The sequence below is a fragment of the Hipposideros armiger genome, unplaced genomic scaffold (assembly GCF_001890085.2).
Source record: "Hipposideros armiger isolate ML-2016 unplaced genomic scaffold, ASM189008v1 scaffold_195, whole genome shotgun sequence".
Classification (NCBI taxonomy): Eukaryota; Metazoa; Chordata; class Mammalia; order Chiroptera; family Hipposideridae; genus Hipposideros; species Hipposideros armiger.
The window spans coordinates 1,904,183-1,924,281 of NW_017731545.1; the positions used below are offsets into that span (position 1 = coordinate 1,904,183).

The 20,099-nt window shown below is 41.2% G+C and overlaps 1 protein-coding gene across 1 annotated transcript in view; it reads left to right on the top strand.

The window, feature by feature from the left end:
* The window catches only part of CFAP61 (cilia and flagella associated protein 61), a 323,912-nt gene that overhangs the window by 245,716 nt on the left and 58,097 nt on the right, over positions 1-20,099 (top strand). Inside the window, exons 23-25 of the mRNA XM_019653120.1 lie at positions 3,491-3,818; positions 5,231-5,322; positions 12,885-13,090. Coding sequence (XP_019508665.1) covers positions 3,491-3,818; positions 5,231-5,322; positions 12,885-13,090 — 626 coding nt within the window. The remainder of the gene's footprint in view (positions 1-3,490; positions 3,819-5,230; positions 5,323-12,884; positions 13,091-20,099) is intronic.

Here is a 20,099-nt window from a genome sequence, read left to right on the forward strand (position 1 = left end):
CCAGATAAGGTGAGTAGGGAGGGTGTTCCAATACAGTTATTTGTTTACTGGCTAAAAACTCCCTCACAGACAGTGCCGTGTCAGCTGGTGCATTGTCATGATGCAAGAGCCATGAATTGTTGGCGAAAAGTTCAGGCCGTCTAACTTTTTCATGCAGCCTTTTCAGCACTTCCAAATAGTAAACTTGGTTAACTGTTTGTCCAGTTGGTACAAATTCGTAATGAATAATCCCTCTGATATCAAAAAAGGTTAGCAACATTGTTGCAACAAGTTGGAGAACTTAATTGTCAGACCTTGTATTTTGTCCAGAACACATATAAATGGCCCCTTCATGTGACTGGGCTTCCACTTAAAACCATGGTGCCTTGGTTCTAAGAACAAGTGGAGAGAGAATGAGGGAGGGCCTGTAGCACCTCACTTGGCCTAGCTTCAGGAGCCAACCAGCATTACTTCTACCACTTTGTATTCACTAGAGGCAAGTCACTAAGGCTGGCCCATATTCAAGGGGAGGGAATTAGACATTGCCTCTTTGGAGAAGGAATGTCAAAGATTTGAAGAGTGCCAACACTGAGAGCTTGCCATGTCCCAGGCACAGTGCTGGAAGCTTGCAGAGCATTCTGTCACCTCCTCACAACAGCACTATAAAGGGAAGCATCCCCATTTTACAGATGAGAACATCGTGGCTCCAGGTCAGTGATGTACGGATCCCAACCTAGGTCAGAGGGCCCCTAAGTCTGTGCTGCTGTTAACCTCTTAAGATTCTGAAAACAGCAGTAGTGAGTGTTTCTCCATGAAATAGAGACTTAGATGATATACAGAGAGAGTACTTTTTTTCGAAGGTGGGTATGTGTAACAGCTCACCTTACAACCTGTATCCTCGGAGTTGCCAGTTCAGGAGACCAGCAGAAGCCATCAGGAAGGGAGAGAGGGAAGGGGCCAGCTAATCTAATGAAGAAGCCGGAGACCCGCACTCAAAGGGGAGACTGAAACCAGTGTGAATATTGGAGCTGCATAGATCAGGGATATATGGTAGCAGCTGTGATAAAGAATGCCAGCAACATCTAGTAGGCAAATTGGTTGGGGTCAGTAGGTGGGAGTTTATAACAATCCCTTACCTGGGAGAAGGGATTGATCAGCCTAAGGGAGTGGTCAGCCTAAGTAGGGCTTCTCACCCAAGTGCCCCTAAGGGTGATGCTCATCCCCCCAGAACCTAGACAGGTGCTCAAAGCAAACCACTACCACCATTTCTCTGGAATCTCTCATTTTATCCTGATAATCTACGGAAATTTTAGATTCTGCTCTTTAATACATTCACTTAATTCATTCATTTCACAAATATTTATTGAACACCTATTAGGTGTCAGGCTCTGTCCTAAGTGTGAGGGATACAGCAGTGAAAAGGACAGAAAATGTTCTTCTTATTTTAATAAAAAAGTTACATCATCTACAAAACACCTATTTAAGATAGAAAAAATCAAAATGTTTTCACCCAAATTTCCCTTCCTCCCCCAAAAATGACCATCCTGGGAGATGTGTCAAGTTTATCCTGGGGAACCTCTGGAGGTGAGCACGTACCTTGTTTAGGAAGCAAAGGCCTGAGAAAATGTCCCCGAAAATCCAGCTGAGTACAGGTTCTCTAGCATCCCCCTCTGGGTTTTACTTCCCTGTTTGGATCAGAACTGGAATCATGGCAAAAACATTGCAAATACTCTCAACTGATCCAACACACCTCCCTGCTAAAACTACATCTTAAAGCAACCTGGGTTAGAGATTGGCCTGGCTGCCATCAGGCCCAGCCTCCTTCTTCCTGTACTCCTCACTGCACAAGGAATGGCCTCTGCAGACAGAAGACATTTCCCAATTCTGGTTGTTCTCTTACTTCCATCTGTGTTCACCCAACAGCAGGTACTACCTGGGGGTTAGACATGGAAAGAGGGGAGAAGTCAAGGTATTTATCCCTCCTGCTCTCTGTGTTGGGCATGAACTCTGTTGGGACATTGGAAACTTTTGGTGAAGATTAATATATTCATGATCTTGACTGTGGTGATGGTGTTACTGGTCAAATTATGTCCCCTAGAAAGAAGTTGGAAGTCCTAACCCCCAGTACCTATAAATGTGAACTTACTTGGAAATAGGGTCTTTGCAGATGTAATCAAGTAAAAAGAAAGTCATACTGGATTAAGGTGGGCCTAAATCTAATGACTGGTGCCCTTGTTCACTGACCAATATGATAACTAACCACCTGTAGCTTTTGAGCATTTGAAATAGGCTATACAACTGAGGATCTGGATTTTAAATTTTGTTTAATTTTAATTAATTTAGATTTAAATTTATATAAGCTATGCATGACTAGTTGCTACCTCAGGGTCATTCATGCACTGTTCATGGGTGTGGGAAAGGGATACAAAAGGGGGTACCTTTGGCCCAGAAAAGTTGATTTTGGTACAAAGTGGGGCAAGTGAGGTGGGTAAAGCAGGTGTGTAAAGGAAGCAGGGAGGTGGCCATGATGAGGATCCATATCATTTTTAGCATGTTTTTAATAAGGTGGCAAACTATGGGTAAAAATAAAAATGATTGAACTTATCTCAACTACTTCAACAACAAATGGAAACTTGAAAACAACTAACTTGGACTGCTTTGATGACTTTCAACATCAACATAGAAGAAGATGTTCAGATAAGCATGAGAAAGCATTGAAATTTAGGCAGAGAATGGAGGAGGCTTACAGATCACTTCTGAGGACATGCAGAGGGGTTTGTGACCCTTCTGTGGCACAGTGTCTGGCATATAGTAGGTACCCTGTAAATATTTATTCAGTGAATGTGTGCGGTACCAGAGCAGGAAGCAACAAGAAAAGAGTCTAGGCATGGAACATGCTGAGGCTGATGGGGCTCTCACCCTCTCTGAGGCATCTTGCAGGGACAGGCTGTTTGGATTTAAAACGCCAAGATTGGGGCAATCTGAAGACTCAAGATTGGACGAGGTGACCCCAAGAAGGAACCTAGAGAGACCTAAGTGTCAGACACAGGAAGAGAAAGATGGGAGGAGACTGAGACACAGCTATTCAAAATGTAGAAGAATGAGGGGAAGTGGTATCTCTATGAATGTAATCTCCTTGTGGGGAAAAAACATTTCCTGTTGTGGTAGATATTCATCACAAGGCATCCTTCTCTCCACTGGATGCCTAGATTGAGTGATTAAAAAAAAAAGGTAACATTGGATTATCTTAATTTGTTCTTCATACCAAAGAGGAGTGTCTCCCTCTCCCTCTCCACCATATCTCTCTCTCTCTCTCTCTCTGTCTCACACACACACACACACACACACACACACACACACACACACACACACACACCATTATGACAAACTTTTAGGAGATTTGGATTTTTGAGTGTGTGACCCAAATAATAAAATGCCCTGAAGACAGTTCGCACTCATTGGGAAGGGAAAGAGTGATAACTGAGTAATAATGAGATTGTTCATTTTGTAGATATTCTTCAGTTTCTGTGAGAAAAATGTGGATTATGAAACATTTAAAGCAATCAATGATGCATGTCTTGTCTATGATGGTCGACTTGTGATTGATATGAACTTCCACACCAATGACATAGCCATCAGAGCTGCTGGCTCCCTTACCAAATTCTCCAACAGATATTACTCAAATGAGTGGAGTCACAGTAGCTTCAATTCCAAAGAAATTGGCTTCCAGCTGGCAGCAGCCATGCTCAGTCTCTTTGATCCGACCCTTGAGCCTGTGACAGAGCCTCCAGCTGATCTCAACCAACTCATCCCCATGTACAAGGGAGCCAAGATCCAAGGTGTGTAGTAGGCCCCCTTCTTCCCTCTGATGAAGCCACTAGTTAGTGGGTCCGTGCTCAGGGCAGCCTGTCATGTTTCTCTTGGGCTTAATGAGGAGACTCCTCTGTCCCTCAGTGGGTTTGCAGAGGCAGAGGAGGACTCTGTTTCATTTTTTAAGCATTTATTATGGGTGGGGAATTATTATTATATCATCCTTTGCATTTTGATTATTTATTATGGACTATATCATAACTGTGGTCTTATTTTATATATAAACAAACAGACTGGGGTATGATCAGTAACTTGCCCAGAGGTTACTCACAACTGGTCACAGTGGTGTGATGCCCTGACATCTTACCAAACCTGTGTTCTCACTATAAGTTCAGACATAAAGAGACCCTTCTAAGCATCTCAGGCCTTGGTCTGCTATCTGGATGGATAAGCCAAACCATTTGCAGCTGTAAAACAGTCCACATTCTGCCACTGAGCCTTGTAGATCCCTAAAGAAATCATGTGAGCAACATGATGTTCCTTTATGTTTGAGAGGTGAGAGATCCTTTGAAACTTTTAGTGTCTTTGAATGTTGTAGACCTTCTACCAGAAAAATGTACATACTTACAAAATTGTTTATTCACTTCCAAGAGGTTGAGCATTTGAAATAGGCTACTACAACTCGGGATCTGGATTTTAATTTTGGACCAACTCCCAAAGCCATTCATAGACCCCTACGGTGTCCACGGCCTCTAAGCCAGTAAACAGAACATCAGACTAAAGAGACAAAAGGCCTATGTCCCAGTCCTTGTCTTTTTGTACCTATCAAACTGGCCTCGGGAAAGTCCTGCTCTGCTCTTCCTTCTGGATGAGACCTTAGGAAAGGTGATGGCCCTGGGAGAGGAAGAGAAGGGATGGGTGTCAGAGACCAGAGCTAGGTCGGGCTCGTACTTCTGGGACAAGTTAGAAATATTAAGAACTTGATAATGATAGTTTTCTAAAGCATTGAACAAGAAATTTATTGATTTTTCCATATAACATTCGCTTTTTGAATATTTTTGTTACATATTGGAGGAGTGAAGGGATATGGGAAAGTCACTGCAACGTTAAAAGCCTCTAAAGGTCTTGGTCTGGCTTTGGCAAGTACTATAGGGTAGAGTGACAGGAATTATAAGAAATCACAGGATACACAGCATCAGTTTGGCACATCTCCTTGGAGCACTGTTGGCTATATTATGGGATATAATGGCACATTCACATTGATTTTATTAAGTAAAGCCCAACCATCCCAGGGAGTCCTTGCTAATAGCAGTTTGTCAGTGGGAATGTTTGAGTAGCACACACCGTTGTAGGCATCTCCACTTTCCTGTGGCATACACGTAAGCTCTGTTACCCACCTTAACAACTTAAATAAATGTGGAAAACTTGCCGTTTCCTCTAGGAGGCATTCTTCCTGGGTCTTACCATTATCTGCATATCGCCAAACCTGCCATTCCAACTCCCTTGGAGGTAGAAATGGCCCAGCCTGATTTTGTAAGTATTATTCCTGAATTTCATTTTACTTTCAAATACAACACTTTGTTTATGGGGCGGGAGGGGGGGATTCTCTATTCAGAGTCTTTAGTGTAATGTATTGGTTCACACATCAGAAAACTACTGTGGTAGCCAGCCCCCAGGATGGCCCTCAGTGACTCCTGCCTCTTGGTGTTCATCCTGTTGTACGGTCCCCTCCCACACTGGATAGGGCTGACCTGTGTAGCCAGTAGGATATTGTGGAAATGACAGTGTATGATTTACAAGGCTAGGTCATGAAAGATATTACAGCTTCCAACTTGCACCCTCCTGGATCACTTGCTGCCATGATGTAAGGTCTCCCAGGCAACCCTTTGGAAGGGTCTATGTGGTAAGGAACTGAGCATTCCTGCACCAGCCATTAGCAATTTGCAAGTCATGTCAGTGAGCTGTCTTGGAAGTAGGTCCTCTGGACCCAGGCAAGCCTTCAGATAATGCAGCCCCATCAACATCTTGACAAACTTATGAGAGACCTTGAGTCAGAACACCCCAGCTAAGCTACTCCCAATTCCTGACTCTCAAAAACTGAGGTAATAATAGTTTATTGTTGTTTTGAGCCACTAGTTGTTTTTTAACAGATTTTTTTCAGAGCAGTTTTAGGTTCACAGCAAAATTGAGAGGAAGGTACAGAGATTTCCCATGTAACCCTGCCTCCATTCATGCATAGCCTCCCCATTATCAACATCCCAACCAGAGTGGTACAATTCTTACAATTGATAAACCTTCACTGACACATCATTATCATCCAAAGTCTACAGTTTACATTGGGGATCACTCTTTTTTTATTGAAATTTATTGGGGTGACAATGGTTAGTAAAATTACATAGGTTTCAAGTGTACAATTCTGAAATACATCATCTATATATCATATTGTGTGTCTACCACCCAGAGTCAGTTCTCCTTCCATCACCATATATTTTACCCCCTTTACCCTCTTCTACTATCCCCTCTCCCCCTTTACCCTCTGGTAACCACTAAATTATTGTCTGTGTCTATGAGTTTTGTTTCTTCATTTGTTTGTCTTGTTCCTTTGTTGCTTTCAGTTTTATAGGGGATCACTCTTGATGTTGTATGTTCAATGGGTTGGACAAATGTATAATGACATGTATTCAGCATTATTATATCATACAGAGTAGTTTCACTACCTTAAGAATCCTCTGTGCTCTGCCTATTCATCTCTCCCTCCCGCTTAACCCCTGGAAACAACTGATCTTTTTACTGTCTCTATAGTTTTGCCTTGTCCAGAATGTCGTGTATTAATAGTTGGAATTGTACAGTATGTAACCTTTTCAGATTGGCTTCTTTCACTTTGTAATATGTCTTTTCATGCTTGATAGCTCTTTTTTATTTTTATTTTTATTTTTATTTTGGATCTGATTAGTACTATTGGGTCGTCGGGAATGTCATGATGTATTTTTCTGTTTTTCAATGCAAAAATGTGTCATGACTTTCCCGACAACCCAATACATTGTCTGAATTTATTTCTCCATTCACCTACTGAAGAGACATTAAGCCACTAAGTTTTGAGGTAGCCTGTGATGCATCAATAGATAACTAAAATAACCACCTTCATGGCAACATGACAAGTAAATTGTGTAGGGTCTGGAATGTCCATACAGACCTGTTGTTCTCCTGCCCTCCCTGAATTACACCAGAGGGATCATTCAGGAGATGTAGACGTATGATGGGGGGACATCCATGGGTTCAAGGTAATCAGAAAGGACACATTCAGTTGGTCAGTTGGCAAGCTCCTCAAATAAGATTCTCTGACAGATGATCCCAAACTAGGGTTTGTTGTCAACTGGGGGTTTCCTTTCTGATGTATCATGTTTGCTTTTTTGTTTTTTTGTCAGTGAGGCAGACACTGGAAGTTCCCAAAGTAACTTCTGTTCCCATTTTCTTATCCTGAATATTTTGGGGTATCAGTGATATGACCAACTTAAAAACATTTTTCAGATTTTCTTGAGAATAGGGTCAGCCGTCTAGCAGGTTCTGGTCAATGAAATGTAAGTGGAAGCTTTGGAAAATTCCTGAAAAGGGGGGCAGACTCAAATTGTATAGATTATTGGCCTCTCATCCTCCTCCCTTGAGGAAATCAGACTCCCAGCTCTTTCTTGTATTTCCCATGGACTTTGTTTTTGTTTTAAATTTTATTTTTTTATTGGGGAACAGTGTGTTTTTTCAAGGGAACAGTGTGTTTTTCTATGACCCATCAGCTCCAAGTCTAGTAGTTGTTTCAATCTAGTTGTGGAGGGCACATCTCAGTGGCCCATGGGATTGAACCAGCAACCTTGGTGTTATGAGCACTGCGCTCTAACCAACTGAGCTAATGGGCCACCCTCCATGGACTTTGAAAAAGTTATTGAACTTCTCTGCATTTCTGGGATTATTAGAAATCATATATAAAGTAACACTGCCTTTTAGGAAAAAAAAAAACAGGTGACTAATCACTGGTGGATGTTATTGTTAATCACCGTTCCAAATAAATAATGAAATTTGGTTCTTCCAGGGAAAGAACTGTGTTTAAAACTTATTTCCTTTGGGTCTCTCCCAGATTCTTTTAGGTATGTATTGTATATGTGGTCTGATGCAAAATTTTCTTACAAATAAAGAAAGGATTATAGTAAATGATGTTCCAGTTTCTATTGCTACATTAAAAAAAACGTAGCAGTATGAAGCAGCCACTGCATTCTGCTCAGATTCTGTAGGTCAGGAATTCAGACAGGGCACAGTGGGCGGGGCTGGTCACTGCTCCACAATGTCTGGGGCCTCCACTCAGAAGACTAGAAGGTTAGAGGTGACATAATGGTTGGATCCTCTGCAGGCTTGTTATTCACCTAAGCTGGGATGACTCAGACACAGGAAGTGCTGACCAGAGCACTATACCTGGGCTGTTTGTGTGGCCTGGGCTTCCTCACAGCGTGGCAGCCTCAGAGTAGTCAGGCTTCTAATGTGACAGCTCAGGGCTGAGTGTGTGTCCTCACTAGCAAGTTGGGAGCTGCATTGCTTTTCATGACCTGGCCTTGAAAGTTACACACTGTTACTTCCCTCACACCCTCAGTTGGAGCAGTCACAGCCCACCAGGATTCAAGGAGAGGGGACAGAGAGTTCATCTCTCAATGGAAAGAGTATTAAGTCATATTGTAGAAGAGTGTGTGGGATGCGGATATTGCCATGGCCACCTTTGAAGAATGCAGTTTGTGACTGATAAAGCGAGGCATTAGATGAACAGGATGAAGCCCAAATGATGTGTTCAGAGGCTGAGCACTGTGGTCATTGTACATAAATAACTGGAGCCAAATGTGTTCAAGAGCTAGAAAATATTGGACTTGGTTTCGGACAAAGCCAGATTCTTCAAGGATACTATGTGATTTCCTACATGCAGTGTCATTTAATTCTGAATAAAGCCTGAGGAGGAGCCAAAAGGGATTTTTAGATAATGAGAGTTTTAGTAAGAATGCAACTGTAATAGATTCTTTGGCTGGTGCTATGACAGTATTTGAACAGGACCCCTGACTTTAATTAACCATTCTGCCAGGTGGGCCTCCTTTTTAATTAGTACAGAAGATCTAAACAGATTTTTTTTTCCATTTTATTCTCCAAGAAAAAAAAATGTAAGATAGTTCCATGGCAATCTTTTGGGGTTGTAATTAATTTGATTAAGTAAAATTGTTGCCAAAATGGTCAGGCAGTCACCTAAATGTAGCCAGTTGATCAAGGATGGAGCTCATTGAATAATATTTCACCAGAGAAACTAAATTACTATTCTTAGAATACATGTAGTACACATCAATCTTATCAGACTTTTATACTACTCATGAATTAGAATATTTAAGTAAGAGTTTACTTTAGTAATCCATGAGCTCTCTGAGAGGTAACCTGACAAAAGGAAGAAAGGGGACCCCAAGTCGTCTACATAATAAACTAATTTACATATTCCAGTCCACATGCTTTGTTGGCTTATACACCACAGAGTAAGGAAATTTGTCACAACAAATTCTGCTCTGGATAACATTAAATTTAAAATTGTGTGTTCATCATGAGAGCTGGGAACTTGATTTCTTGCACACCAAGTGTGATTAATCCTGTATCTTCCATTTGGCATGAATTCCGGGGCCATTTTCCAACCTTTGTCAAAATCAGAAAGGAACTTGAAAAGATAATTGTATTCAAGAAAAAGGGAAAGAAAAAGAAGCACACCAGAACAAGTTACTCATTAAAATCTTAAATTCAAGATCCAAATTTCCTAACAATTTACTTACATACTTAAAAGGAAGAAACTAGACACATCCTACAGAATTGGAAAATATGTGAAATCATCATCATTACCCCAGAACCCCTCATGGGGTGGCAGGGCCAGAAGCTGCCTTTAGTCATTAGTGGAGTGATTTTCTGGGAGGAGAGACAGGCAGCATTCTGCATGTCTCTGGATTTTCCTGACCTGGTAGCAACTGCATAGGAATGACCTAAGTAATTTAGATAGGTCTGCCGGGCCCTACAAGGGTAATCTACGTCTGAGAAATCCATCTGTAGGTGAATTGTCTTTAATGTCAATGCAAAGTATTTTGATGCATTCCAAATTCCCAGAATGCTTTCCCCCAATTATGTTAACAAAGTACCAAATCTCATTAAATGGACACAATTACTTTTATAGTTATGATTAGCTATTATAGCACAAGTCATTTCTTCCTCTACAGTGTTGCTGCTTTCTGCATTCTTTAAGCCCTCATAGCTATAATGTGCTAAAACATACAGAAGCAACCCAAAGATTATAATTCAATTTTTAAATTGAAAAATGAGACCAATGCCTCCCCTCCCCCATCAAACAGATCTATAACAAGAAGTTATTGAAAATGGTGCTGACGACACCACCATTTTGGAACAGGCTGACATCAGAAGGTACATGTGCTCAGACTCCCTGCTTTCTTTCAGCCAGCAACCTGCCAGGGCTCCATGTCACAGTGGCCCAAGTCTCAAGGTGCTCAGCCTTGGCCAAGTAACCCCCCTAAAACACAGGGTCCTTGTGAGCAGAAGATAGAGTATTTAGGGGAACTCTTACAAGTCGAAATTTTGTCAGCCACATGGGAAGATCTCAAAGTGTGTCCCTTTGATGCCTGGGTTCCCCTCCTTAAAATCACTCAGCATAGAGAAATATTAAACAGGAGTAGAAGTAGGGGCCAAGATCTTGTGGGGTGGCTGACTCTGCTCTCTAGTGAGCCCTGGAGAAACCTGGTGCTAAAACTATGCCAGAGCTGATGACAGTGCCCCTCCCCTGGACCCCCAGTCACCCTACAACCAAGGTGAGGGAGTGGCCCTCCTCAGACACTCACTCACCTTTTCCACCAAGGCATCCCTACTGCAAAGGGGCCTCTCACATCTGGCATCTGGAACTAAGCTTAAAGCTGCTGGTACCTAACTCAAAGGGTCTTAGAAATGCATGTGAAGAGCAGATTCTTTATTCTCATAGATCTGTGTGTATTTAATTCAGAAATAGTATTTGCTATGATGGGCTACTAAGTAAAGTTGATGACAGGGATTATTCTGTGATGTTAAGTGCCCCAGCCCAGCTGTGCCTCAGTCTGAGAAGTCAAGACTTAAAGTAAACAGACCTGAATGAAAAAAACAAAATTCTTGGGGTAATCTAGGACTAGAGAAATACTGTGGCAACAGCAAAAGTTGAGGGGATGATTGGATAAGGAGACCAGAGAATCTGCAGCCTGTGGTTCAAACTGGCTTTTTCCAAACTCTTCTCCTGACAAGCCCTACCCTTCCACACTAGACCCTCCTATCCCTCCCTCCCTCCCTCCCTTCCTTTCTCATCATTTCTGTTTTCTATTTCATTTCTCTCCCTCTCAATGTTTTCATCAAAAGTCTGGTTCCTTGCCACAGCACAACTACAGTATTTAAAAGCTTTTTATCGTTTTAGAAGTGATAGTTATTTTTGTAAAATTTAGAAACTATAGATAATCAAATGAACAGAAAGAGAAACCACAAAATGACCCAGCCTGCCAACCACAGAAAACAACCATTAACATTTTGTTAAAATGTTGATTAGAAAAAGGAATAATCTGTACATTTTAAAACTGCTCATATAGAATAAAATATGCTGTGACCATATTTCCCTGTTGTGAAATACGGTTTACTGATAATTTATATTGGTTGTGTTGTACCTCATTGTGTGATGTACCATTGTTTTGTTAGGTAACGTTTTGCAAATTTTTTTTTCTGAACACTTGCAATAGAGGTAGATTTCCTCTCTGTGTCCACCCATCTCTATGAATGATGGACCACTTGTACTGTCTCAGAGGTGCCATCTTCCAACCCCTTTCCCAAGCTGTATTTGTTCTCTCTCCCAACCCCAAATACCCAATTTCTCAAACATATTTGGGGCTGGACCAGGGTTTACCTGACATCCCTCCTGTATACCTCACCTCGTGCTTTTATAATTGGTTGACTTCTAAGGGTTTTGCCATGTGATATCCAAACACTACCAGTTGATTCAATTTATTTAAAAACCCAGTTAAACCGTGTGTCCTTGTTTAGACAAAATCTCCAGGGGATGTCCGGGACTGAGTCAATGTTTGGGATCAGTGTAGTTCAACTTGCCTTGGATTTCTAAATGCCACATTCAAGTTCAGAGCAAAAGCTTAAATCTATATGCACTTAGGAAAGATTTATTGAGTGTTACCATGGATTAAGTTCAGATTCTAGGGGGTAAAGTGCAGGTTCAACCACCACCAACAAAACCCATGTTTGTCTGCTGCAGGTTCCCAGTTTGGTCTGAGCCCATGGGGAGTGTGTCTCTGGTTGGTAGATCAGTAGCTATTAGGGGCTGAAATAGAGAAAGTGATTGGTTGTGACATGGAATACAGCATCTTTCCTTGTCATCTGGGTTTATATGATTGTTTTAGCCTGCTTCTATGGGACGTAAAGCTTTGATAATTTACAAACTAAAAAGTAGCCTGCAGCATGTGTATGTGTATGTCCCATAAACCTGAACCTTCTTCCTGGAAACAGACCTTACCAAACAGCTGAATCTCTCCAAACCCAGCTGTCAGGGATTCACCTTTTACTTGTTTTCTTTGTTTAAATACATTTTAAAAAACTGAAATTCTTTCTGATCACTTTTGACTAAGAGGTTTTTCTCAACATAGTGCTGTGAAAAACTAAGCAAATTAACAGTCTTAACACACCTCACAGAAGGGAAAAAACCCAGTTCCACGTAGCCATGCCGGGTATTGAGTAATAGAGAATTGGCTGTAACCTAGCAACTAATTTAGAAACACAGAACAATGCAATCACAGTTTAAAATATCCTGAGGAACATTCAGTCATTAAGTCCAAGTATGTGGTTTCGGACACACTGTTATCTTCTGTTGAATTTAATCAATATCTGTTACTGTTATTTGCAACAAACAATAAGATACAATCAGTCTGTTATATTTGGAAAATAAATTGCTATGATAAAGTTCCCAATGTCCAAAAATGTTTCTGGTGTTGTTTTTCTGACCTACTCCCCTCCAGGGTTCAGAAATAGTAACAGGTAATGCAAAAGATGGGACTTACTTCCGGATACATATTAACAAGTATAAAATGGTGGAAACTATCACGTGCCTTTCTAAGGAGCCTTTCCCTACCTCCAACTACATCCGCTTGTTTGGCCAGCATGAGCAAGTCCTCAATAACCTATGTGCTCGGTACAAGGACAAGCTGATCACGGATCTGTACAGGTAAGCTGGACTGTGCATTTTACTTAGGGGAAATGCAATATATAGAGTCTGGTGAATGAAGGGTGTGTTTTGTGATGCGCCAGATAACAAAACAAGAATCCATGGGAGAAGCTCGAGTGGCAGAGATTTCATTTTAATATAATAAAGAATATCTGACCACTGGCATTGGTGGGAAAGTGGAGTCATGTGGGGGCGTGCATGGACTCCGGATGCACCCACATATGTCTCTGGTGGCCACGCACAGACCTGGATCCCAGGTGCAGCCATGCACGGCCTGCACACTGCAGATGGGCCCAGTGGGATTATTTTCAAGTCCCTTTGATACGGGGCTGCTAAGAGCAGTGGTCAGAAGCTAAACGGTAGTTTGACGAGCAGGATACGGAAGCGCCTGGTCCTGGTGGAAAGTCCGAAACCATGGACAGGCTGTTCGTGACCCCAGCCTTCTTTCACATGACTTGTGCTCACAGGGAAGGGCAGCCATTTGTCCAAGTTGTTGTTAAGGGAATTCTGCCCTGGCAGGTTGGTTTGACTGGGTTATCCAGACCTCGGTCTTTCAAGCCCTAAAATACTCTTTTATCCTACAACTCTAGGAAGGCTAGAATTTAAGGTAGAAAGCTGCTTCTGGATATAGTCTGCTGCTTAGAAAAGTTAGGAGAATGTTCCTATATTCACAAAACAAGATGATGACAGAGCTAGGACAAGATATAGATGTAAGACATAAGTCATAGAGTTCCAGGGTCCCTAACACCCTTGGGGTGACTGCCAGGATAGAAGCAGTCTCTCTTCTCTCTTAAAAGTTTTTTAAACTATAGAATACTTTTTTTATAGAGCACTTTTTGTAAGGCCCATCATGGTAATGTATGTAGTTATAGTTCATTTGTTTTCCCTGGTGTATAGTATTTCCTTATGTAACTGGGTCATATATAGTTCATGCATCTATTTTCCTGTTGATCGATATTTAAATTGTTTTCAGTTTGCTGCCATTACTAACAATGTAGATACACCCCATTTGCAGGAATTTTTCTCGGGTGTAGTATGTGATGCCAAAATGTTGCCCAAAGTAGTTGTATCTATTGGGTTGTCGGGAAAGTCATGACGTATTTTTTCTATGTTTTTCATTGCAAAAATACATTATGACTTTTCTGACAACTCAATATTAAACTCCCTCCAGCAGGGTATGCAAGCACCTCCACAGCCCTGGCAATCCTGGGTGCTATTAGACTTTAAAATTTGACCATTTTGGTGGTGTGAAAAGGTGTTTCCCATAGTTTTAATTTTCTCTTTCCCGATTAATGATGCAGTTTAGTAGCTTTCATTTGTTCGTGGGCCATTTCTGGTAGTTTCTGTGAAATCCCTGTTTATGATCTTTGCCCATGTTTCTTTTGGGTTGTCTTCTTACTAATTCACAGGGGTTATGTGTGTATTCTGGATGCAAACTTGTTTGGTTATGTGTTCTTAATATATCTTCTCTTATTTTGAAGCTTGTCTTTTCACATTATGGTATCAGTAGATATTCTTAAGTTTAATGTAATCTGTCTTCTTTGGGGTGTCTTGGATATTTTTGTCCCTTTGCTCTTCCAATAGTTTTATATAAACTTGTCAAGCTCTGTGAAAAGCCCTGTTGATTTGATTAAAAATGTATTTAATCTTAGATCAATTAGGTGAGAATTGACACCTTTGATATTAAGTCCAATATCATAGCATAGTATGTGTTAATTTATTTAGGTCTCTAACATCTTTCAATAAAAGTTTATACTTTTCTCCAAAATGACTTGTATAATTTTTGTTTAATATGATCCAAAGTGGTTTATATTTTTATTGCTATTGTAAATATAATTTCTTATTGATGGTTCCTGTATAGTATATAGAAATGCACTAACTTTTTGTATGGTTTTTTTTATTTTACAAATTTTCTAAATTGTCTCATTCATTAATCTACAAATAATTTCCCTGTAGAGTCTTTTAAATTTCCCACATAGAAAAATTGTGCCATCTACAAATAATGACAGTTTTGTTTCTTCTTTTCCAATCTTTCTAACTTTTATGTCTTTTTTCTTATCTTACTACATTGGCTAAAATATGCAGTAAAAAGTGAAATAGAAGTAGTGTCTCATTCTTAATCTTAAAGGAAATGTGTTCATTATTAAATATTTGACATGGGCCATGCATATTTTTGTAGACACCCTTTATCAGGTTAAAGTTTCTTCTTCTTATTGGCTTGCTAATCATTTTTATCATGCATGGATTTTAATTTTTTTCCAGAAAGAAGCCTTTTATATATGAGGATGTTTTCCTAATGCTTTCAATTATAAACTATATTTTGATAGAGTATCAAATTCTTTAATCAAGGCTTTCTCTCCTCAGCATTTTGTAGACTTGACTGCAAGATTTATCTAAAATAAAGAAAAATACATTTAAAAAATTACTTCATTTGTTCCTTAGCTTGTACATAGGATTTTATTTATTATTGCTCTCAACCTTATACAAAATGTTTGAGTTAGAGTATCAGTTGTTTGTTAAAGAAAAATTTTACCTGATGGGGAGGGATAAGCTAAGAGTCTTCTCTGAACAGAAAACGTTTTCACATTTGACCAAATTCAAAAGCCCTAGCTGGTTTATTTTCCCTCAAAAAGAAGATGATGTTGAAACAGATAGACTTTGTGAGCTTGGGACCACTCGTCAGGGCACAGCTGTTAACTGATGACAGTAATAATTTAAAAAGTTAATTTGACTTCTAAGAGTGAATATTTAAGATAGCAAACAGGGTGACACTGGATATTAGGACGTCCCAATTGACATCTGTAAGAAAGAAACAAGGAGGGGCAGGAAAATAGTGGCTATCATCAAAGGGGTCACTGGTCATTTTACGGTACTGCAGGCACTGCCATGCTTGTTAGTCACTCCCATGTGTGTTAACATGTACATGCAGCTGCGGCCACATTCTTTTCAAGTGCCATGAAATGCTGCCAGGTCCCAGTGTTAATTCTTGGCCCAGCACTGCATGCTCTGTCTGCTGTCAGATGGACTGGCAAGGCTCTTTCCAAGCAGGCAGGGTGAATGGTTTAGCTGATTTTGGCCGCGATATGATTACGGATTGTTTTCCTGACCTTGACAGTACTGGTAACATCTCTTGTTTGAATCCGGGCGAATTTCCATCCACTGTGTCTGGGGGCAGCTTCCTCCATGCTGGGAGGGCTGACTGCTAACCAGCCGCTCTATCATCTGCAAGTCAGGCATGACCTCAAGATCAAGTTCCTCTCCAGTTTCAAAGAAAACCTGGGATCCTTTCTTTCCACTTCCTCCAATCTAATCTCACCCCATCAGGGGCCAGAGCAGAGCAGACACTGGCAGTGCCACTGAGAACTGCAGCAGCCACAGGGGCAGGTGCTGTGGCAGCCAAGGCCTCATGATCAGTGGTTCCCACTGCATGCAGAGGAGCGTGCTTGGAGCCATTTGGGGACACGTGCTGATGGCCAAGCAGTCAGCCACCATTAGTCACAGGCGCCTAGACAGCTGTCACAGTGCCACTGAGGGTCTGGGACCCAGGCTGGCTTTGATTCCACCTATATTCTTTGCTTTCACCTGAGTGCCAGTACAAACCACTGGCGATGAAGAAAACTAATTCAGTACTGGAGACTGCATGTGTGTGCACGAGTGTGCATGCCTATGTGTGGGAAAGAGAGAAATGATTGATTAATTGATTGATTGATTGATTGATTGATTTACCACTTTGAAAAAAGAATGGAGCCCATTTTTATCATTTGTTAGTTTTTGAGCCAACAAGCATTTAAAGTTACATAACAAGGGTTACTAAATTTTCCCCCCGATCTTCCCCTTAAGAGCCCTTGTGTCCCACATGCACACGTACACACACCTATCACAAACCTTGCAATCTCCATGCCTGCTAAGTCCTTTGACGATATTTAGAATGAGCAGCTGATACTGCTTCTCTCAGGACACTGGGGACAGAGGAGCTTCATGAGGGAGCCACAAAGTTGGAAAATGAGAACTATGGATGGAGAGGAGAAGGGAGGCAGAGGCAGTTTCCTGAGACTTCCCTGTCATAGTGTTTTAACAAGGCATGTCCTGCACCTCCTCTGCTTTCTTAACTCTACCTCATCTTCATTTACCCACTTATCAGTGGCCCTGCAAAGCACCGTCTTGCCTACTGAATCCCTCCTGCCTTAGCCTTAATTAACAGTCTGTAGCATCCTTTATCCTCATGGTGTGAATAGGTCTTGCCCTAGCTTTTTTGTGTGAGCCCATCAGATACTCATAAACCTTGATTGAATCACCTCTTTTCACATCTTAACATGCTCAGCTCTCAAAGACTGCCCTCATACAGCCCTCCTGCAAGCACTGCCATCCTCCTCCACACTTCCCCAAACACTCGAATGGCCTATTTTTAGTGGGTAAGTCATGCTGTGCACAATATTCTAAGTGGGATTTGAGCAGGCCCTTTAAAAGGCTGCCATTACCTTTTTGAACTGTGAAGCTCCAGAAGTTATGCCCTTAGGAAAATGGCCTTGTGCTAGCTCTGTCGTTGGAGCTGCAAAGCAGGATGCTGCCAGCCCACGTTGTCTCATAATTCATTTACTAGACTCCAATTGGAGTCATTTAATCATGGCTTAAATGTTTTCTGTTCCTCTGTATTCAGTGGTCTGGTGCTGCTTCCAGTGGAAAATCACACACTAAATTCTAGGTGCCCATTTTTGCAGACTTATCAAAATGTTCTTGAAATATGACTACCCACTCCAATATCTCAGGTTTTTTGTACATACCTGAAAGTTGTTGGATACTAGTTCTCCCAAGATGCAAATTTCTCTCTTGGCCTCTCACCAAGTCACCAACCTGCCTTTCTGTAGACTCGTTAAGGTATTCCTGTTCATCTGTTTAATTTCAGATAATGCCAGTTCTGTTTGATAGCCTTGTAAAAAGTCTTTTTTCAAATGATTTGCTAAATTCAATATTTGTTCTCTTCATTTTGCTTCCCAGACATTTAACTATAGTCTATTTCTCTGCCCTGGTAAGAGCCGATTTCGATTGAGGGTGCTGCACGCTCCATCTCAGGGCTCCTCACCAACCATCCCCAGGCCTCCTGGCTCCAACATGCAGCTTCTTGCCTAGTGGTTTTTCTCAGATGATCGCATAGCCTGTGAGGCTGAACCCACATGTTTGAACATCCCTCATTACTGAGATGGTCAACCTTAGATCTGGAAGTGTAGACCAGTGTGGGGACCAAATTCCATTTGATACAACATTTGTCCATTTTTAGCTGTAATATTGCTTTGATTAAAAGACTAGGGTTTTGTGGGGGTTTTTTCTAGTACATGTCACCTCCTTCTTCCCACGATGACATTTGTGTGGAATTAACCTTTCCTGGGAAGGAAGACGAGATTGTTTTGAACTGTCTTGAAATTATAGATAGCACATATCCCTTAAGATATTCATGCGAAAGATTATCATGTGAAAGTTAAACAAACATACCCATTTGTATAGTCAGGAATGAATGTTTAAAACAATGAACACATGGAACTATGTATACATCTTTTTTTTAAGATTTTATTGGGGAATTGGGGGAGAGGAACAGACAAGTTGCTGTCCTTTTGTTCTTCAGTCTAGCTATGGAGGACGGTGCTTCACTGGCCCATGTTGGTATTGTCATTGTGCTCTTCCTGGCTGAGGCAGTCACTCACCAGCCATTGGACGGCTGCTCACAGTGGCTCAGGGCAGCTCACGAAAGCGCATGCTCGTTGCCTGCCAACCCCTCTGCAGCCTACGCCATCGCCGGCGACTCACAGCAGCCCAGCTCCAGGTCGAGCTGTTGTTCACCATCTTAGCTGTAGAGGGCGCAGCGTCAATGCCCTCATGTGGGATCTGAACCAAGGCCCTGCTGCTCAGAGCTGGCGTCCCAAGCCAACTTCTAACCAATGTGCCACTCGGCCGGCCTGTATGCAGCTTTTAAAAAATCTCATTATCCAATATGTTCTAATAATTTTTCTCATGTCATGAAAATATATTATAGTTTGGCTTATCACCTTAACATTTGTTAGAAAAGTCTACATTGAGGTTTTTTATGGTTTTGAGGTATTAGGAAGGTATACATTCTTATTTCAAGTGCCTCACAATTTTACTGATGTTAATAAGAATCTTTGCCTTGAGGATAGTGCCCATGAATGAAGGGAAAATGAGGGTCCCATTTCACAGCCAAGATTTTTTCTTAATGTTAAAGGCTTTTATTAATGAGAATGTAAAGACTGAACAATGGAATTCAGTACCTGTCAACCTCAATCCAAAGTGGGAGGTGAGGGGTGGGGGCTCAGGTTCATTAGCAGATTCTTCTCCATCAGCATTGTTCCACCTACCTTGTTCCACATGAACTCCCACAGTCCTCATATCCCCCTTTCAAGTGGGCATTATTACCTCCTAAAACAAAGGAACCTCTCAGGCTTCCTACAATAGAAGGAAACCAGTGATTCCATTATTTGAAAGAAATGTATATGTTTAAATCACATATTAATACCTGAGAGAGATGATTTCATTGCAGGGATGGCCCAGAATCCCAGGAGACTGTGCTGGAGTGTGAAGTATGTACATGGGACGAGTCATGTAAAGTGTGAGACTGTTGGACCACATCTACAATATTATTTTAAAAATTTGAACTTTTCACCAAGCTTTATAAAAACAAAGAAATGCCTTGTGGTGAGACCACCACTGCCACCTGCAAGTTATCTGTAGCCCCTATCTCCACTGCTATCACTGTGGCCACTGTCTTTGTCATGCTGTCCCTGTGCACTCTTGGCATATATTCTAAAAGAATTGGTTTTGAAACTCCAACAGTGTGTACAAGAAAATTGTTACTTCTCTTTCCTTAGAGTAGAAAGGACACTAGGCATAGTCAGCAGGTTCAGTTCCTGCATTGCTGCTTATTAGCTCTGTGAACTTAGGCAAGCCATTTAACCTCATTGAGCATCAATTTTCTCGTCTATACAATGGAGATATAATCTAT